General features: G+C 44.4%; 1 protein-coding gene across 2 annotated transcripts in view; it reads left to right on the top strand.

Moving 5' to 3' along the window:
• Positions 1-17,717, top strand: part of LOC137434751 (choline/ethanolamine transporter flvcr2a-like) — a 75,352-nt gene extending 57,635 nt beyond the window's left edge. The window contains exons 9-11 of one of the 2 annotated variants that reach the window (XM_068127869.2): positions 16,202-16,313; positions 16,496-16,554; positions 17,556-17,717. In XM_068127869.2, the coding sequence (XP_067983970.1) occupies positions 16,202-16,313; positions 16,496-16,554; positions 17,556-17,603 (219 nt within the window). In that variant the 3' untranslated portion in view covers positions 17,604-17,717. Of the gene's footprint in view, positions 1-16,201; positions 16,314-16,495; positions 16,801-17,555 lie in introns of those variants that run through there. The other variant, XM_078784096.1, reaches the window with a different exon arrangement.
• Positions 17,718-18,414: the final 697 nt, after the last annotated feature.

Here is an 18,414-nt window from a genome sequence, read left to right as displayed (position 1 = left end):
AGCGAGCATCACCCCGGGTTCAGTACGAATACGATTTCACTACATTCTCCCCCCTGTCAGAATTATACGGCGGTGCGGCAAGAAGCGAGCGAGCGTCAGCACGAACAGGGTGCGGAACATCAGTCGACCCAACCGTATCGGGCCGGGCGGCGAATTTCTCTGCCAGCACGCGTCCGAAATTCCCCGGGTACGGCATCACGTATCCCTGTGTCCCCGGCGTCGGAGGCGCCATCAGGGTCGGGTGACGAAGGGGGTAACTCCAAGTCGTCGGGCCCAGGTAGACCCGGCGAGGGGAGAGTCGGTAGACTTTCGGCGATGGGAGCGTCGGGAGAGGCCATAGTCTCATAGATGGGTTCGGTCGGTCCGTCCGATTCCCTACTCAGGTCAGCGACCCCGCAAGGGGCAAGGTGACGGACGGAGACAGTAGTCTCATGGCCATCAGTCGTCATCACACGAGCATGCTCAGGATTAGCCTGGAGAATCTGCACTTTGTCCACTAGGGGGTCGTACTTGCTCGCGCGAACCGCCCGTTTAAGGTAGGCCGGCCCAGGCCCAGCGAGCCAACTGGGCAAAGACCGTATACACCCCGTGCTCCTGGGGTGGTGGAAAAGTCGCTCGTGGGGAGTTTGATTGGTTGCCGTACACAGGAGAGCCCTGATCGAGTTCAACGCCGCAGGTAGCGACCAAGCCCATTTATCGAGGCCCCGGCCGAGGGTCCGGAGGTTGAGCATGACGGCCCTCCAGATAATCCCGTTGAAGCGTTCGATCTGCCCATTAGCCTGGGGTCTGTACGGCGTGGTGTAACTAGAAGCAATGTTATTTTGGAGCAGATAGCCACGCACCTCCTGAGACAAGAAGACCGCACCCCGGTCGGTATGGACATAGGCCGGGTACCCGAACATTGAGAGCAAGTTCTGTAAGCATCGCATCACCGTGGCAGCAGTCATGTCCGCACACGTATAAGCAAAGGGGAATCGGGAGTACTCATCGACGATAGTGAGCAGATAGCGAGAGCCGCTCGACACCGGCAATGGGCCCTTGAAATCCATCGCCAAGCATTCCCACGGTCGCGTAGCCTTAACCAGAGTCCCCATGGGAGGGTTATAGAAACGCGGTTTGATTTCCGCGCAGATAGCGCAGTCGCGACAGATACGGCGGATATCGTCAATCGAGTACGGGAGATTGCCACGCCGCACAAAATGAGCGAAACGCGTTACGCCGGGATGGCCCGCAGTGGCATGCAGCACACGTAGGCCCTCCAAAGAGGTGATACCCGCGCATGTAGCCGGTCGTGATAAGGCATCGGCGGCCCGGTTATCCTTCCCCGGGCGATATTTGATGGTGTAACAGAAGTCGGCGAGTTCGATACGCCAGCGAGTGATTTTCTCATTCTTAATGCGCTGGGCGTGTAAGGTGTCGTACATGAACGCAACGCTTTGCTGGTCCGTGATGATTTGGAAGCACCGCCCGAGTAAGTACGGGCGCCATCGCCGAATAGACTCGACGATCGCATACGCTTCCTTTTCGACGGACGAGTGTCTCCGCTCAGCGGTGGTAAGAGTCCGTGAAAAGAAAGCCACGGGACGCCCCCCCTTGGGAGAGGGTCGCCGCGATGGCCTGATCCGAGGCGTCACTTTCGAGGACGAAAGATCCGCTCTCGTCGATTGTCGCCACGGCGGCTCGGGCGATGTCGGCCTTAAGGCCTTCAAAGGCCGCCAATGCGGCCGGACTCAGTGGGAAGGTGTCGTAGGCCACGAGGGGGCGAAGTTTCGCGGAGAAATTTTGCACCCATTTGGAGTAATGGGCGAATAGCCCGAGGGCGCGCTTCAGGGACGCCCGATCACAGGGAGGGGCCATGTCGAGCAAAGGTCGCAGACGCTCCTTATCCGGAGCGACAGAGCCATGGGTCACGGTGTACCCCAGAAGATCTATCGTGCGTAGGGAGTATTGGCACTTATCCTCGTTCATAGTTAAGTGATACCTCTGCGCGACCTCAAGGAAGCGCTTCAGATTAGCATCATGGTGCCCTTGGTCATATCCACAAACCGTAAGATTATCGAGGTAGACAAAAACATCGGTTAAGTGCTCCCGCGCAATGAGGTCATCCATGGCCCTCTGGAAACAAGAGACCCCGTTCGTTACCCCAAAAGGCAATCGCGTAAATTGGTACAACCGCTGCCCCGACTCAAAAGTGGTATAGATACGATCCGCCCTAGAGATAGGGATCTGGTGGTACGCACTACGGAGATCGAGAGTGCTATAGACCGAATACTGGGACACCTGTTGCACCAGCGCGTCCATCCCCGGAAGGGGGTAGGCATCCAGCTGTGTAAAGCGGTTAATCGTTTGGGAATAGTCGATTACCATGCGTCTGCGGTGGGCCTCGCTGCGCACCACCAAGACCTGGGCGCGCCACGGTGACCTGCTAGGTTCTATGATGCCGTCTTTCAAGAGCTGAGCTGTTTCGTCCGCAATGAATTGCATGTCTGCGCGAGAGTAGCGCCGTGATTTCACCGCGACAGGGGTACAGTCGGAGGTTAGATTGGGGAACAGCGAAAGTGGCTGGATGTCCATTTTCGCTAGGGCGCACACCGCAAGCGCGTCGTCCGCCCCCACAACAAGCGTGTCAGGCCCACCAAACTCCATTACCAGACGTCCATGCAGCTTAAGAAAATCGTGTCCTAACAGAATATCAGCACATAAAGCGGGTAAAACCATAAGGTGTACATCAGGAAAAACCCGTCCCTTTAGCACGAGTTTCAATCGGCATTCCCCCTTCGTGCTGAGTCGAAGCCCCTGGGAAGCCATGAAGATCCGTCTCGTAGACCTCCAGATCCGCCATCCATGCCTGAGCACAAGTCGCTGGTCGATAAAACTATCCGTAGACCCTGTATCCACCAAGGCCCGAACACAATGGCCTTCGACCATGAGGGGAATATGGGCTTGAGCCAGGCCAGACGAGGCTGCTGGGAGTGGGACTGAACCCCCCGAATGGGTCGGACAAGCCTCGCGGGTGGATCCTATGCCAGCAGCAGTTTTGCGGTCGTGGCCGGAGTATGCGTTGTCCATGGGGAATCCATTAATGCCATCAGAGGGCTTTCCCAAGCATTCCGGTGTTTCGCGATTCAAAATCTGACAATTCTGATGGGGAAAGGCCTCCGTAGTATTTGAAAACGCCTTTTGACACTTTTGGCAGGAAAAGGCCTCCGTAGTATTCGAAATCGCCTTTTCCGGGGTGAGGGCCACCGTTAGCTCGTGGACGACACGAGGAGAACGTTCCGCTGGGGCTTGGCGAGGCTTCAAAGCCCCTTGCGTGGCCCGGAGTTTGGTCAAGGACACGTACTTCGTGCCCGATTGAGGATGAGACTGTGGTGGCTGTCCGGTGACGCCTGCCAAGGACGTCTGAGCACCCAGGGGCCCGCAGAGAGGGGCCCTCCCCTTCGAAGACGGGTAAGGCGCCGGGTTTCGGGCTCGGCTCGCAGGCTCCGCAATGAGCCCATTCAAGGTCGCCGCGACCGCGCGATTCAATGAGCCGCGAGCCGCGTGCCGTTTTCCTGCACACTTTCGCGTAATGTCCCTTTTGCGAGCACAAATGGCATATAGCGTCTCGTGCCGGACACACGGGCCGGGCATGGCGTGGCCCCCCACAGAAAAAGCATGCGGCCCCGCGTAAGGCCTAGGGTCTGGCCGTAGCGGCAGCCGTCAGGACTGGGTCTTCCTCCGGAGCATCCCGGAGTTCCGCGAGCAGGTCCGCGTCCTCGGCGGTAGCACTCTCCGGCCGGGCGTGTAGTGTAGTGCCCGCCAAGAGGCGCGTGCGATCATAAGTGTTCGATTGCATCCGCGCTTCGGTGTATAGGCGCGTGCGACACCTGGCTCGGCTTCACGCTGTTGAATCCAAAGCTTTCAGAATCATTGGAATCTCCCGCGATGAAGCTATCTCTGAGGGCCTTTCACTCACTCACCGCAGGCAGGTAGGTGGTCTTTCTGTCTTCTACCGACTCCTCTCCGGCCTTGCTCCCCCAGCTCTCTCTGTGCTCTGTCCCCGAAATATTCCTACAGGTCGCACAAGATCTGCCAGCCACCCTCTGATGGTTAAACTGCCGAAATCTCGGCTCTCTGCTCACCTTCACTCTTTCATTCCTCTTTTCTCCCGCCTCTGGAACAAACTCCCACACTCACTTCAATCACACTCCTCCCTCCAGGTCTTCAAAACAGCTGTTCACCACCATCTCTTATCTTCCCCCATCCAAAACCTTGATCTTTTCTACCCCCACTAATTCACCCCAGATCCACCTTGTTTGAAATTCCAACTTCTTTCCTGGAAGTCTTGGCAGTGTCCATATGTTTTATACCTCTCCCACCCCCCCCCCCCCCCTTCCCATGCCTTCCCCCCAAAGCCCTCTCCCTCCCACAGTTCTCTCGATGTCTCCATGTCTCTCGGTCCCTGCTCTCAAATGTTGTGTTTGTGTCCTTCCCCCTCTCTCCCCATCTTGTCTACCGCTCCCGATGTTATTTGTTTTGTGTGTCTGTTTGTCTTTCTGTGTGATTAATGTTCGCTCTTTCACGAGCCTCGATCTTGTATACAAAAAAAAAAAAAAAAAAAAAAACTTTCCCTTGCTCGAGTGCCGTAGCGAAGGTCAGGTCGGTCTTCTCTAGGAGCTTGAGCCTTAGTTCCTGGGAGGAGACCCCTGCAATAAAGGCATCTAAAAGAAGATCATCCTGAGACTGCACGGGAGTCCGTGGCTCCTTGATGCTGTCCAGCAAGAGCTGCCGGAGCTCCTGGGCGTAGTGGTCCATCGCCTCGTTGGGTTGCTGACGTCGCGTTAGCAGCAAATATCGTGCATACACCGGGCTTTTTTCCTTTATGTACAGCCGTTTGAGCTCCGCGATCGAGAGGTCATACGTCGCGAATTGAGCGATGGAATTGTACACCTTGTAGTCGATTTTTGAATGAAGCGTTGCTAGCTTCGCGGCAGCCGTCGGCGCGGTCTCAGGCTCCTCGAAATGATTCTCCAATGTTCTGAGCCAGTGCTTCAGTTGCAAGCCACCATCCGGGGCTTGCGGGTCGGCGCAGAATACGGCAACCGCCAGCATCTTGTTGCCAGCCATGTCGGTAGATGTAAATGGAATTAAGTGTTGTGGAAAACCAATCAGGTCCACACAACTTTAGTCCAACTTGTGGTTTAATTCCATTTAGATCATGACATCATCCTGTAATGCAGGAAATGCAATAAGTATACGATGTGGCATCACATGGGACCATTCATAACATTCAATGCAAGCAAGCTGGATATTCTATGCTGGCGTACCGTTAGCGAGTCTACCAGATGTAACGTGTCACAGGAGAAGTCTCGGAGCACCGTCCGCAGCAGCGGGTCTTATAGTCACGCCCCTAGCGGTGTCAACGAGCAGCGAGCATCACCCCGGGTTCAGTACGAATACGATTTCACTACAACTCACATTGGCACTTTTGTAAGTTCGTCCTGCAAACAAAACTAAAATATTTTTTGCAAATGGCCACATCAAATCATGAGTGCTTTGATCTGTGAAATCGGTGGAGTCAGAACATCTGTATTATATAGCAGGATTGTCTGTCCATCTGTCTGTCCGTCCTTTCCGGACTACTCCCTAAGTTTTCGGTGCTAGCCCTGCCAAACCTTCTGTGTAACATTTTGGGGTCCGAGCGGGTTTTCTAAGGATTTTCTAAAGATACAATTATGATTTTGAATTTCCACCCATATGACGCTGCTCCCGATCCAGAAGTAAACACGTCTCCATGGCTTCGGCAGAAACATTCGCTGGTTTGATAATATCTCAAAACAATTGTAATTTTGATTTTTGATCCATACGATCCATGTGTTTCATATCCGCCCTTTCTCGCTGGAAGATTCATCTGTATAGATTACATGTCAGAACGGATTTAAATATTAGTTTACCTCATGAGTGTTTGTAACATTATATTTTGTTACATTAACGGTATAGTATTAATTTGTGATTGGAATGATGCTGTTTGGAATTAAAATACAGAGATTGAGTCTAAAGGAAATGATGTGAGCGTTTCCACCCATGACACTCGCAGATTGATCCGCCATCTGCAGTTTCACCATTGACTGCGTGTAGAAACATTTTTCTGCAAGTCCTTCACGGAGCGGCTGTCCGTGCCTGGCGTTCGACTGAAGGTGGCACAGGATTGTGGAATTTATTAGTTCATGGCTTGCCACTCACCGTTTCCTCAATATCTGTTTGCATCTGGCCTCCCACCCATGTGTGGCACTATGCGTAGTGCGGGTGTCTTGTTAGTATCGTTATATTTGTCGGCCTAGAAACTTTTTGAATATCTCTTGGAGGGGCATGGGCAGGGGAGCATGATGTGAGAATCGGAATGGGTTGAAGAATGAGGGAGAAGAAAGGGACAAAAAAACAGCAAAAGATCTTCCATTTCTCAAACTAGGGGGGTTAGTGTGACCTGAATACACAGGAATGGCATAATAGATGAAGAGAGAATGAAAATGAATATTACGGTATTTTCTGATGAGCAGGATGGAACATGAGGGTGAAAGGAAGAAAGAAAGTTGGAGAGAAGCAAAAAAAAGGGGAAGCCAATAGAGCTAGGAGGGTAATCGGAAAAGTAGAGGGTTGATGGGGGGGAACATGATAGTGGGGGAGAGGAATGGTTGGGGTATGAACTTCTTTGAGGGAGAGAGAGGTGGTTGGAGAGTTATTAAGGGGATGGAGAAGAGCAGAGGAACAGAAGAATGCCGCAGGGCAATAAAAGAAGGCCATGTGCCCACCTTTGTTGGCTCGTGAACAAGTCACACAGAAGTGGATATTGGAAGGTCAGGACATGTACAACAAGAAAGAGCAGAGATTGCAGACCCTCGCCAGGATGTGTTTTCAGTGCTTTTTAAGGCTTTAAAACAAATATGGCGGCCGAATCACGTGACGGATGACGTCATTATTATTTTTTTCTCCACCAATTTATCCCTAGATTATGCTCAAGACATTTCATCTTGATTGGATGAAGTTTTGTACTTGTCGAATTATGACGTCATAATGGAGGCACCTATGACATCATCATTAACATATTTTATTCCCCATGGAGAGTTCTTTACAATGAGCCATGTCTCAATTCTTTCTATTCAGTGCTTTCGGAGATAGAGGTGCAAAGTTTTTCGGTTTTTCCAAAATGGCGGCCGAACCACGTGACCGATGACGTCATCATTATCATGAAAAAATTCTGCAGGTGGAGTTGCACCTACGGTGAAAATTTCCTGTCAATCAGACCAACGGTTGCAGAGAAAATCATATTTATTCTGTGCGGACAAACAGACAAACAGACAGACAAACGATGACAGACAAACGGACTCAAATGCAATACCCTATCCTCTGGCGAGGGTAAATATGTACAGGATTTGCTGACAGGAGGACGCAATCTATCCAATGGACAGAACTTAAAGGGAAATGCAGAACACCGTCAATTTTCTGTGAACTTGAAACCGGAAATCATTTCTCGAATGCGTTCATGGTGCAAATTGAGGAAACCACATTTACACATGTTCAGCAGCATGCAGCACCTGACCTTTGGTAAGGTAGAGCACAGGAGATTAGTAATTAGGGAATTAGTGATTTGGTCAGGGCACCGATGATAACTCGTCTACTCGTCACGAAGGACACCGTGGGATCTTCAACGTCCACCAACTAATGTCGGACTGATGTAGAGTACCAAACAGGAAATTATGACATTAGGTTCTGCAACATACAGTGCAGAGGCACATTATAGTACGTTTAATGATGAGCTCCAGTTATCCACCTTCATTTAGGCCTTCATCTTCAGCTTGACTGCTCTCCTCTCTGGGCATGCTCCTCACACCTTACTCAGCTTGATGCTGTAGAAACCAAGGCCTTCAAGATCATTGGGATCTCTCGAGATGAAGCTGGGTCTAGCTGAGCTGAGTCTCTGGGTCTAGCTGAGCTGAGTCTATGGGTCTAGCTGAGCTGAGTCTATGGGTCTAGCTGAGCTGAGTATATGGGTCTAGCTGAGCTGAGTCTATGGGTCTAGCTGAGCTGAGTCTATGGGTCTAGCTGAGCTGAGTCTATGGGTCTAGCTGAGCTGAGTATATGGGTCTAGCTGAGCTGAGTCTATGTGTCTCGCTGAGCTGAGTCTATGTGTCTCGCTGAGCTGAGTATATGGGTCTAGCTGAGCTGAGTCTATGGGTCTAGCTGAGCTGAGTCTATGGGTCTAGCTGAGCCTGTCACTTTTCCTTTCCTAGTCAAGCTGAGCTGAGTCTATGGGTCTAGCTGAGCTGAGCTGAGTCTATGGGTCTAGCTGAGCTGAGTCTATGGGTCTAGCTGAGCCTGTCACTTTTCCTTTCCTAGTCAAGCTGAGCTGAGTCTATGGGTCTAGCTGAGCTGAGCTGAGTCTATGTGTCTCGCTGAGCTGAGTATATGGGTCTAGCTGAGCTGAGCTGAGTCTATGTGTCTCGCTGAGCTGAGTATATGTGTCTCGCTGAGCTGAGTATATGGGTCTAGCTGAGCTGAGTATATGGGTCTAGCTGAGCTGAGTATATGGGTCTAGCTGAGCTGAGTCTATGGGTCTAGCTGAGCCTGTCACTTTTCCTTTCCTAGTCAGGCTGAGCTGAGTCTATGGGTCTAGCTGAGCTGAGTCTATGTGTCTCGCTGAGCTGAGTATATGGGTCTAGCTGAGCTGAGTATATGGGTCTAGCTGAGCTGATCTGAGTCTATGTGTCTAGCTGAGCTGAGTATATGGGTCTAGCTGAGCTGAGTATATGGGTCTAGCTGAGCCTGTCACTTTTCCTTTCCTAGTCAAGCTAAGCTGAGTCTATGGGTCTAGCTGAGCTGAGTCTATGGGTCTAGCTGAGCTGGGTCTATGGGTCTAGCTGAGCTGAGTCTATGTGTCTCGCTGAGCTGAGTATATGGGTCTAGCTGAGCTGAGTATATGGGTCTAGCTGAGCTGAGTCTATGGGTCTAGCTGAGCTGAGTCTATGTGTCTCGCTGAGCTGAGTATATGGGTCTAGCTGAGCTGAGTATATGGGTCTAGCTGAGCTGAGTCTATAGGTCTAGCTGAGCCTGTCACTTTTCCTTTCCTAGTCAAGCTGAGCTGAGTCTATGGGTCTAGCTGAGCTGAGTCTATGTGTCTCGCTGAGCTGAGTATATGGGTCTAGCTGAGCTGAGTATATGGGTCTAGCTGAGCTGAGTCTATGAGTCTAGCTGAGCTGAGTCTATGTGTCTCGCTGAGCTGAGTATATGGGTCTAGCTGAGCTGAGTCTATGTGTCTCGCTGAGCTGAGTATATGGGTCTAGCTGAGCTGAGTATATGGGTCTAGCTGAGCTGAGTCTATGAGTCTAGCTGAGCTGAGTCTATGTGTCTCGCTGAGCTGAGTATATGGGTCTAGCTGAGCTGAGTATATGGGTCTAGCTGAGCTGAGTCTATGGGTCTAGCTGAGCTGAGTATATGGGTCTAGCTGAGCTGAGTCTATGGGTCTAGCTGAGCTGAGTCTATGGGTCTAGCTGAGCTGGGTCTATGGGTCTAGCTGAGCTGAGTCTATGTGTCTTGCTGAGCTGACTATATAATAATAATAATAATTCATTTATTTTGTATAGCGCTTTTCATGAAGCCCAAAGGCGCTTTGACAGAGTGCAAAACATAATGCATAACAAAACATGAAAACAACAATTGCAAAAAGACAAGAATCAATAGGGAAATATTTAAAGCAAAAGGAGGGAGAAGGAGAAGTGATAGTCAGGGGTTAAATGCTGTGGGTTGAATGTTGAATGCAGTGCTGAACAGGTGGGTCTTTAGTGATGTTTTGAATGTGGTGAGTGAGGAGGAGTCTCTGATGGTGTGAGGTAGTGAGTTCCAGAGGGTGGGAGCAGCGATGGAGAAGGCCCTGTCCCCCCAGGATCTGAATTTGGTCCGGATGGGGGGTGGTCAGGAGGTTGGTACCAGCAGAGCGGAGGTTGCGGGTGGGAGTGTGTCTGGAGAGGAGGTCAGCCAGGTAGGATGAGCTGAGTCTATGTTTCTTGCTGAGCTGAGTATATGGGTCTAGCTGAGCGGAGTCTATGGTTCTAGCTGAGCTGAGTCTATGGGTCTAGCTGAGCTGAGTCTATGGGTCTAGCTGAGCTGAATCTATGTGTCTAGCTGAGCTGAGTATATGGGTCTCGCTGAGCTGAGTCTGTGTCTAGCTGAGCTGAGTCTATGGGTCTAGCTGAGCTGAGTCTATGGGTCTAGCTGAGCTGAGTCTATGGGTCTAGCTGAGCTGAATCTATGTGTCTAGCTGAGCTGAGTATATGGGTCTCGCTGAGCTGAGTCTGTGTCTAGCTGAGCTGAGTCTATGGGTCTAGCTGAGCTGAGTCTATGGGTCTAGCTGAGCTGAGTCTATGTGTCTTGCTGGGCTGAGTATATGGATCTAGCTGAGTGAGTATATGGGTGTAGCTGAGTTGAGTATGTGTCTTGCTGAGCTGAGTCTATGGGTCGAGCTGAGTTTATGGATCTAGCTGAGCTGAGTATATGGGTCTAGCTGAGCTGAGTCCATGGGTCTAGCTGAGCCTGTCACTTTCCAATTGCGGAACAGGTCGGTGGTCTCTGTCTTCCACCACCTCCTTTCTGGTCTAACACCCTCTGCTCCTTCCGTGCTTTGCCACCCCTCAAGATTTTCAGGGCATACACAGTCCATCATCAACCCCCCCCCCTCCCCCCTCTCCTGGTGAAACTACCTAAATCCAGGATCACTGATCACCTCCACTCATTAGTTCCTCTTTATTTCCCACCGGTGGAACCAACTTCCACATTCTCTTCAATCTCATTCTTCCCTCCAGGTCTTAAAGGCAGGTGTTCCCCAACATCTCAGATCATCCTCAATCCAAAACCATGATCTTCTCTTACCTGTGATAATTCCCTACCCCTCCTCCCCACCCAAGCCCACCGCTTTAATCCCCTCACCCAACGTGGCAGATTGACGCACGGGCACGTGCCCAGGATGCCCAACCTCAATGAGGGTCCAATGAGGATCAATGAGGCGTGCAACCAATGGGGCCCCGAGATCACGAGAGATCACCGATCGTGGTTCACAATCTTTGGAGATGAGACCGAATGTGGGTCTCACCTTGCCGACAAAACATATTACCTTGTGAGTGGTGATGGACACAGTGAAATGGGAATAATGCTCCGTCTCGAGGAAAGAAAGAACTGTCACGTGATGAGTCGATTAAAAAAACTTTTGTTTAACTGGACAAGACTATGAGAACATTTGGGGGTGAGGTTAGTATAAGTAGGAAAAGCAGGTGAAGTGGAATAATAATGTTTAATGTGTACGAATACAACAATAATCACAATGCAATTTGTATAATTCCTAATGTTAATCCATATCGATATTGTTTATCAAATCCACATTATAATATATTGTATGTTCACAAAACACCCCCTCATTGGTAAATGGACTAACCCGTGAGCACGTGGAACGTTGCGGTTTATCAAATCAGAACACCTGTCTCAAGGATAAAACGAACAGTTTATGTTTCATATCCCACTGATGGGTCAGATCTGGATTCGGATCTGAACCAAACTCTAATCGCCTTGTTCTCGTCACTCACCCAACTCATCCACGAAGTTTGGTTATAATCCGTCCGTAACTTTTTGAAATATCGTGGGAAAATCTCGTTTTGGGCCAAATCACTCAATTGTGAAGAATCACTTGGGATTTTAAAAATTCTCGGACCCGGATTCTGATTCAGATCTTCACCAAAATCTAATCGATTCTTCCTTGTCAGACACCCATCCGGTCCACCAAATCTTGTCGAAATCTGTCCACAACTTTTTGAGATGTCCTGCTATGTATCGATCTTGGCCCTATCTCTCAATGGTGAAGAATCAATTTTAAAAAATTAAAATTCTGGTTTCCGGATCTGTATTCGGATCTTCCCCCAAATCGAATCATTTCGTCCTTGTCACACAGCCAACCTCTCCCCCAAATGTTGTCAGAATTTGTCCACAACGTTTTGAAATATCGTGCTATAATATCGATTTTGACTCTTATCTCTCAATGGTGAAGAATCACTTAGAAATTAAAAAAATTCTCGGATTCGGATTCGGATCACCACCAAAATCGATCCATTGCGGCCTTGTCAGACACACAACCTGTCCACCAAGTTTCGTCCGAATTTGTCCTTGACGTTTTGAGATATCGTGCTATATATCGTTTTTAGCCCGATCACTCAATGGTGAGACATCCTGTTCAAAAACAAACGGGCGAGGGTGAAAACACAACTTCCATCCACCTTTGTTTGTGGAGATAACAAAAGACGAAAAGGGTTGAAAATCACCTGAAATTAACGTTTTTTTCATTACACAAGCGGCAGAACCAGAAAAGGGTCTTCGGTCTGTCTAGCTCACCTGGGGTGTGTTCCATTAGCAATCAGCTATTCTTAGTCTTAGTAGATGTACCTAGTCCGACAGTATGCTTTATTGATTTAACCTTGAATCGAGTCCATGTATTAATGCATTTTATATACAGTACTTAAACCTTGTTTATGCAGTACTTAAACCTTGTTTATACAGTACTTAAACCTTATTTATACAGTAATGAAACCTTGTTTATTCAGTACTTAAACCTTGTTTATTCAGTTATTAAACCTTGTTTATTCAGTTATTAAACCTTGTTTATGCAGTAATTAAACCTTGTTTATTCAGTTATTAAACCTTGTTTATGCAGTAATTAAACCTTGTTTATTCAGTTATTAAACCTTGTTTATGCAGTAATTAAACCTTGTTTATACAGTAATGAAACCTTGTTTATTCAGTTATTAAACCTTGTTTATGCAGTAATTAAACCTTGTTTATTCAGTTATTAAACCTTGTTTATGCAGTAATTAAACCTTGTTTATTCAGTTATTAAACCTTGTTTATGCAGTAATTAAACCTTGTTTATTCAGTTATTAAACCTTGTTTATACAGTTATTAAACCGTGTTTATACAGTAATGAAACCTTGTTTATTCAGTTATTAAACCTTGTTTATGCAGTAATTAAACCTTGTTCATACAGTACTTAAACCTTTATACAGTAATGAAACCTTATTTATACAGTAATGAAACCTTGTTTATTCAGTTATTAAACCTTGTTTATACAGTAATTAAACCTTGTTTTACAGTAATTAAACCTTGTTTATACAGTACTTAAACCTTGTTTATACAGTAATTAAACCTTGTTTTACAGTAATTAAACCTTTATACAGTAATTAAACCTTTATACAGTAATTAAACCTTGTTTATACAGTACTTACATCTTGTTTATACAGTACTTAAACCTGGTTTCCACAGAACTTAAACCTTGTTTATACAGCACTTACATCTTGTTTAAACAGTACTTAAACCTTGTTTATACAGCACTTACATCTTGTTTAAACAGTACTTAAACCTTGTTATACAGTAATGAAACCTTGTTTATTCAGTTATTAAACCTTGTTTATACAGTAATTAAACCTTGTTTTACAGTTATTAAACCTTGTTTTACAGTTATTAAACCTTGTTTATTCAGTTATTAAACCTTGTTTATACAGTAATTAAACCTTGTTTTACAGTTATTAAACCTTATTTATGCAGTAATTAAACCTTGTTTATTCAGTTATTAAACCTTGTTTATGCAGTAATTAAACCTTGTTTATGCAGTAATTACATCTTGTTTAAACAGTACTTAAACCTTGTTATACAGTAATGAAACCTTGTTTATTCAGTTATTAAACCTTGTTTATACAGTAATTAAACCTTGTTTTACAGTTATTAAACCTTATTTATGCAGTAATTAAACCTTGTTTATTCAGTTATTAAACCTTGTTTATGCAGTAATTAAACCTTGTTTATGCAGTAATTAAACCTTGTTTATGCAGTTATTAAACCTTATTTATGCAGTAATTAAACCTTGTTTATTCAGTTATTAAACCTTGTTTATGCAGTAATGAAACCTTATTTATACAGTAATGAAACCTTGTTTATTCAGTTATTAAACCTTGTTTATACAGTAATTAAACCTTGTTTTACAGTAATTAAACCTTGTTTATACAGTACTTAAACCTTGTTTATACAGTAATTAAACCTTGTTTTACAGTAATTAAACCTTTATACAGTAATTAAACCTTGTTTATACAGTACTTACATCTTGTTTATACAGTACTTAAACCTGGTTTCTACAGAACTTAAACCTTGTTTATACAGCACTTACATCTTGTTTAAACAGTACTTAAACCTTGTTTATACAGCACTTACATCTTGTTTAAACAGTACTTAAACCTTGTTATACAGTAATGAAACCTTGTTTATTCAGTTATTAAACCTTGTTTATACAGTAATTAAACCTTGTTTTACAGTTATTAAACCTTATTTATGCAGTAATTAAACCTTGTTTATTCAGTTATTAAACCTTGTTTATGCAGTAATTAAACCTTGTTTATGCAGTAATTAAACCTTGTTTATGCAGTTATTAAACCTTATTTATGCAGTAATTAAACCTTGTTTATTCAGTTATTAAACCTTGTTTATGCAGTAATGAAACCTTATTTATACAGTAATGAAACCTTGTTTATTCAGTTATTAAACCTTGTTTATACAGTAATTAAACCTTGTTTTACAGTAATTAAACCTTGTTTATACAGTACTTAAACCTTGTTTATACAGTAATTAAACCTTGTTTTACAGTAATTAAACCTTTATACAGTAATTAAACCTTGTTTATACAGTACTTACATCTTGTTTATACAGTACTTAAACCTGGTTTCTACAGAACTTAAACCTTGTTTATACAGCACTTACATCTTGTTTAAACAGTACTTAAACCTTGTTTATACAGCACTTACATCTTGTTTATACAGTACTTAAACCTTGTTATACAGTAATGAAACCTTGTTTATTCAGTTATTAAACCTTGTTTATACAGTAATTAAACCTTGTTTATACAGTACTTAAACCTTGTTTATACAGTACTTAAACCTTGTTTATACAGTAATTAAACCTTTATACAGTAATTAAACCTTGTTTATACATTACTTACATCTTGTTTATACAGTACTTAAACCTTGTTATACAGTACTTAAACCTTGTTTATACAGTACTTAAACCTTGTTTTACAGTAATTAAACCTTGTTTATACAGTACTTAAACCTTGTTTTACAGTAATTAAACCTTGTTTTACAGTAATTAAACCTTTATACAGTAATCAAACCTTGTTTATACAGTACTTACATCTTGTTTATACAGTACTTAAACCTTGTTATACAGTACTTAAACCTTGTTTATACAGTAATTAAACCTTGTTTATACATTACTTACATCTTGTTTATACAGTACTTAAACCTTGTTATACAGTACTTAAACCTTGTTTATACAGTACTTAAACCTTGTTTTACAGTAATTAAACCTTGTTTATACAGTACTTAAACCTTGTTTTACAGTAATTAAACCTTGTTTTACAGTAATTAAACCTTTATACAGTAATCAAACCTTGTTTATACAGTACTTACATCTTGTTTATACAGTACTTAAACCTGGTTTCTACAGAACTTAAACCTTGTTTATACAGCACTTACATCTTGTTTAAACAGTACTTAAACCTTGTTATACAGTAATGAAACCTTGTTTATTCAGTTATTAAACCTTGTTTATACAGTAATGAAACCTTGTTTATACAGTACTTAAGCCTTGTTTATACAGTTGTTAAACCTTGTTTATGCAGTAATTAAACCTTGTTTATACAGTTGTTAAACCTAGTTTATACAGAAGTTAAACCTTATTATACAGTACTTAAACCTTGTTTATACTGTAATTAAACCTTATTTATACAGTAATTAAACCTTGTTTAAACAGTACTTACACCTTGTTTATACAGTACTTACACCTTGTTTATACTGTAATTAAACCTTGTTTATACATTTTGTTTATACATTTTGTTTATATCGTTTTGCGTCATCTCGACCAATCAAATCTGCCGCTAGCACTCGAAGCCTTGGGGTATATCGAGATTCAAATGATTCACAAAATGGCCGCTCGTAGGAAATCTAGATCCTGCTCGGAAACCCAAAGTAAGGCATTCCATGGACTCGCTGCTTTTCATGGAAATAATTCAAATAAAGCAGAAACTTTTTAACGTCTTTTTCTTGTTTCTCTTTTTCTTGTTTCTCTTTTCCCCTCTTTGTGGAAGGCCTTTGGAGTGATTTTCATTCTAGTTCAAGGCCACCTGATGTCCGATTATAATGCCTTAGCTGGAAACCTTTTCCTGTGCACTTCTCTTCTACTGGGCTCCATAATGACAGGTGGGAAGACATAACCTTGTTAAACGTTGTTAACGATGTATGCCAAATCACAATTCTCTCTCACAATTGGTAAATGCACTTACCCACCCCAACCTAACAGGTGACTTCTGTAACGGTGATTGTCATGTTTTTGTGATTGCTTTGTTCACGAGACTTTTTCCTTGCTCTGTTTGTTCCTGCAGGTTTTATCAAGTCTGATCTCCGCAGACAAAAGGCGCACGAGGATGCAATAAAGAGACAGGTGAAGTGGAAATGTAATGATTGCCAACACACCTTGAGTCATAATAACAAGTCTCCATGGATTCTTTCAGCAAAGCTCGAGATGAAACGAATATTGAGCATCAGATTAAAAAAGGACTGACTTGAAGATGCTTCTAGAATTTCCATACTTTACCTGGTGGTGGTGGTGATTTGTCTGAATTTAAAATGACAATTTCTATCATTTTGATGCATTGCTTCAACTCTTCTGATAAACATTCACCAAACTTCCCGTTTCCCGAGTTATTATGTCCGGGAAAAGGTTATTTCAACCATGTTTGTGAATAAGTCTAATACCATGTTTTCACCATTACAATGGTTCTCCCCCCTTCCTTCTACTTATACTGTAAGCACCCCCATTCCACCTCTGCCATAAGCCCTTCCCATTCTGCTTCTGTCGTTAGCTCCTCCCCTTCCGTCGATGATTCAAGCCCCTCCCCTTACACTTATGCCATAAGCCCCTCCCTCTTTTGCAAAGTAAGCTGTGTCTTAACTAAGGTTGGTGCCCTTTCTCCATCAGAATGGTATTCTATATGATTTCAGGTGGGCGTGTTGTTTGGGCATGCATTTGTGTTATTGGGTTTGAAAGAGGCTTCACGATGAAGGGCGAATGCCTGAAACATCTGCATTACCTTGCATCCCAAGGCAGTTAGCACTTTAGTCAACTATCGGTTGATAAAACCTGTTGTTCAAATTGTCCACAAAACAGACCAATACTATCCGTGACCAAGAGTAGTCCCCTGTTAAAATCTTGCCCACCTGAATTGGGACATCGTCTCACTTTTGTTTTCTGCACGCTACCTCCTATTATTATTATTATTATTATTATTATTATTATTATTGTTATTATCCTCACACAAATTGCATCACACAAAACAAGGCTAACATAAGGAGTCTTTGCAATGTCGTGACAGGGTTATTGGTAGTCTGGGTGCAAAAATTATAACAATCACCTGATTACACAATGTGGCTTTATCTTTTCAGCCCATGAAAATGGCATCGGATGATACATTAGAAAATGAAGAAAAATGAAGCTGCTTGGTGTTTTTCGGATCGCCAACAGTCACGTGCCTGGTACACGTGCAGGAACCATCTCCGAACATGTCGGGTCATTGGAAAGATGGTGATTTGTATTATGAGTGATTAGAGGAAAGGATTGTGCTAAACATATATATATATATATATATATATATATATATCATAGGGGCCTTCACTGTAATATATATTTATATATGTGTGTGTATATATATATATATATATATATATATATATATATATATATATATATATATATATATATATATATATATATATATATATATATATATTGTTACAGACACGACTTTGATGTTAAGGTGGGCCGAGCGGAATGGCCGCCGTGTCCGCACAAATTACCCGATTGTACTCGAACGTCGACGAAGCCGCGCTATGCTGGCTCAATAGGAAAGAGAAGACACCCGGCTGGGTTATAATGACACAATACGACACCAGGGGTTCAGTTCTCAAGACCTCCGGAGGAGGTTATGTTAAGGCGGAAGGTTAGATTACAGGGACGAGAGGTACATCATAGGAAGACAGGCACTTAGACACAACCTTATATTATTCCCGACAGACCACAGAGAAACAGGACAAAAACTGACTCACACGGGGGTTGATGGCTAGGAAAGGCAGATAGCGATGGCTCAAGGTGCACTCTTGGCTCAAAGCAGGGTACACGGTTCGGTCCAGAGATGCGGGGAGGTCTCGTCGCAGCGCTCAGAGGTGACGTTCTTTCTCAGGCCTCTCCAAACTCAGGCGCATCTGTTTCAGCGCTCGCAGGTCCGTCTTCCTCCAGCTGGGGGCG

This window comes from Myxine glutinosa, chromosome 9, assembly GCF_964187855.1.
Source record: "Myxine glutinosa chromosome 9, kmMyxGlut1.1, whole genome shotgun sequence".
Classification (NCBI taxonomy): domain Eukaryota; kingdom Metazoa; phylum Chordata; class Myxini; order Myxiniformes; family Myxinidae; genus Myxine; species Myxine glutinosa.
This window is presented reverse-complemented; position numbering and strand designations above follow the sequence as displayed.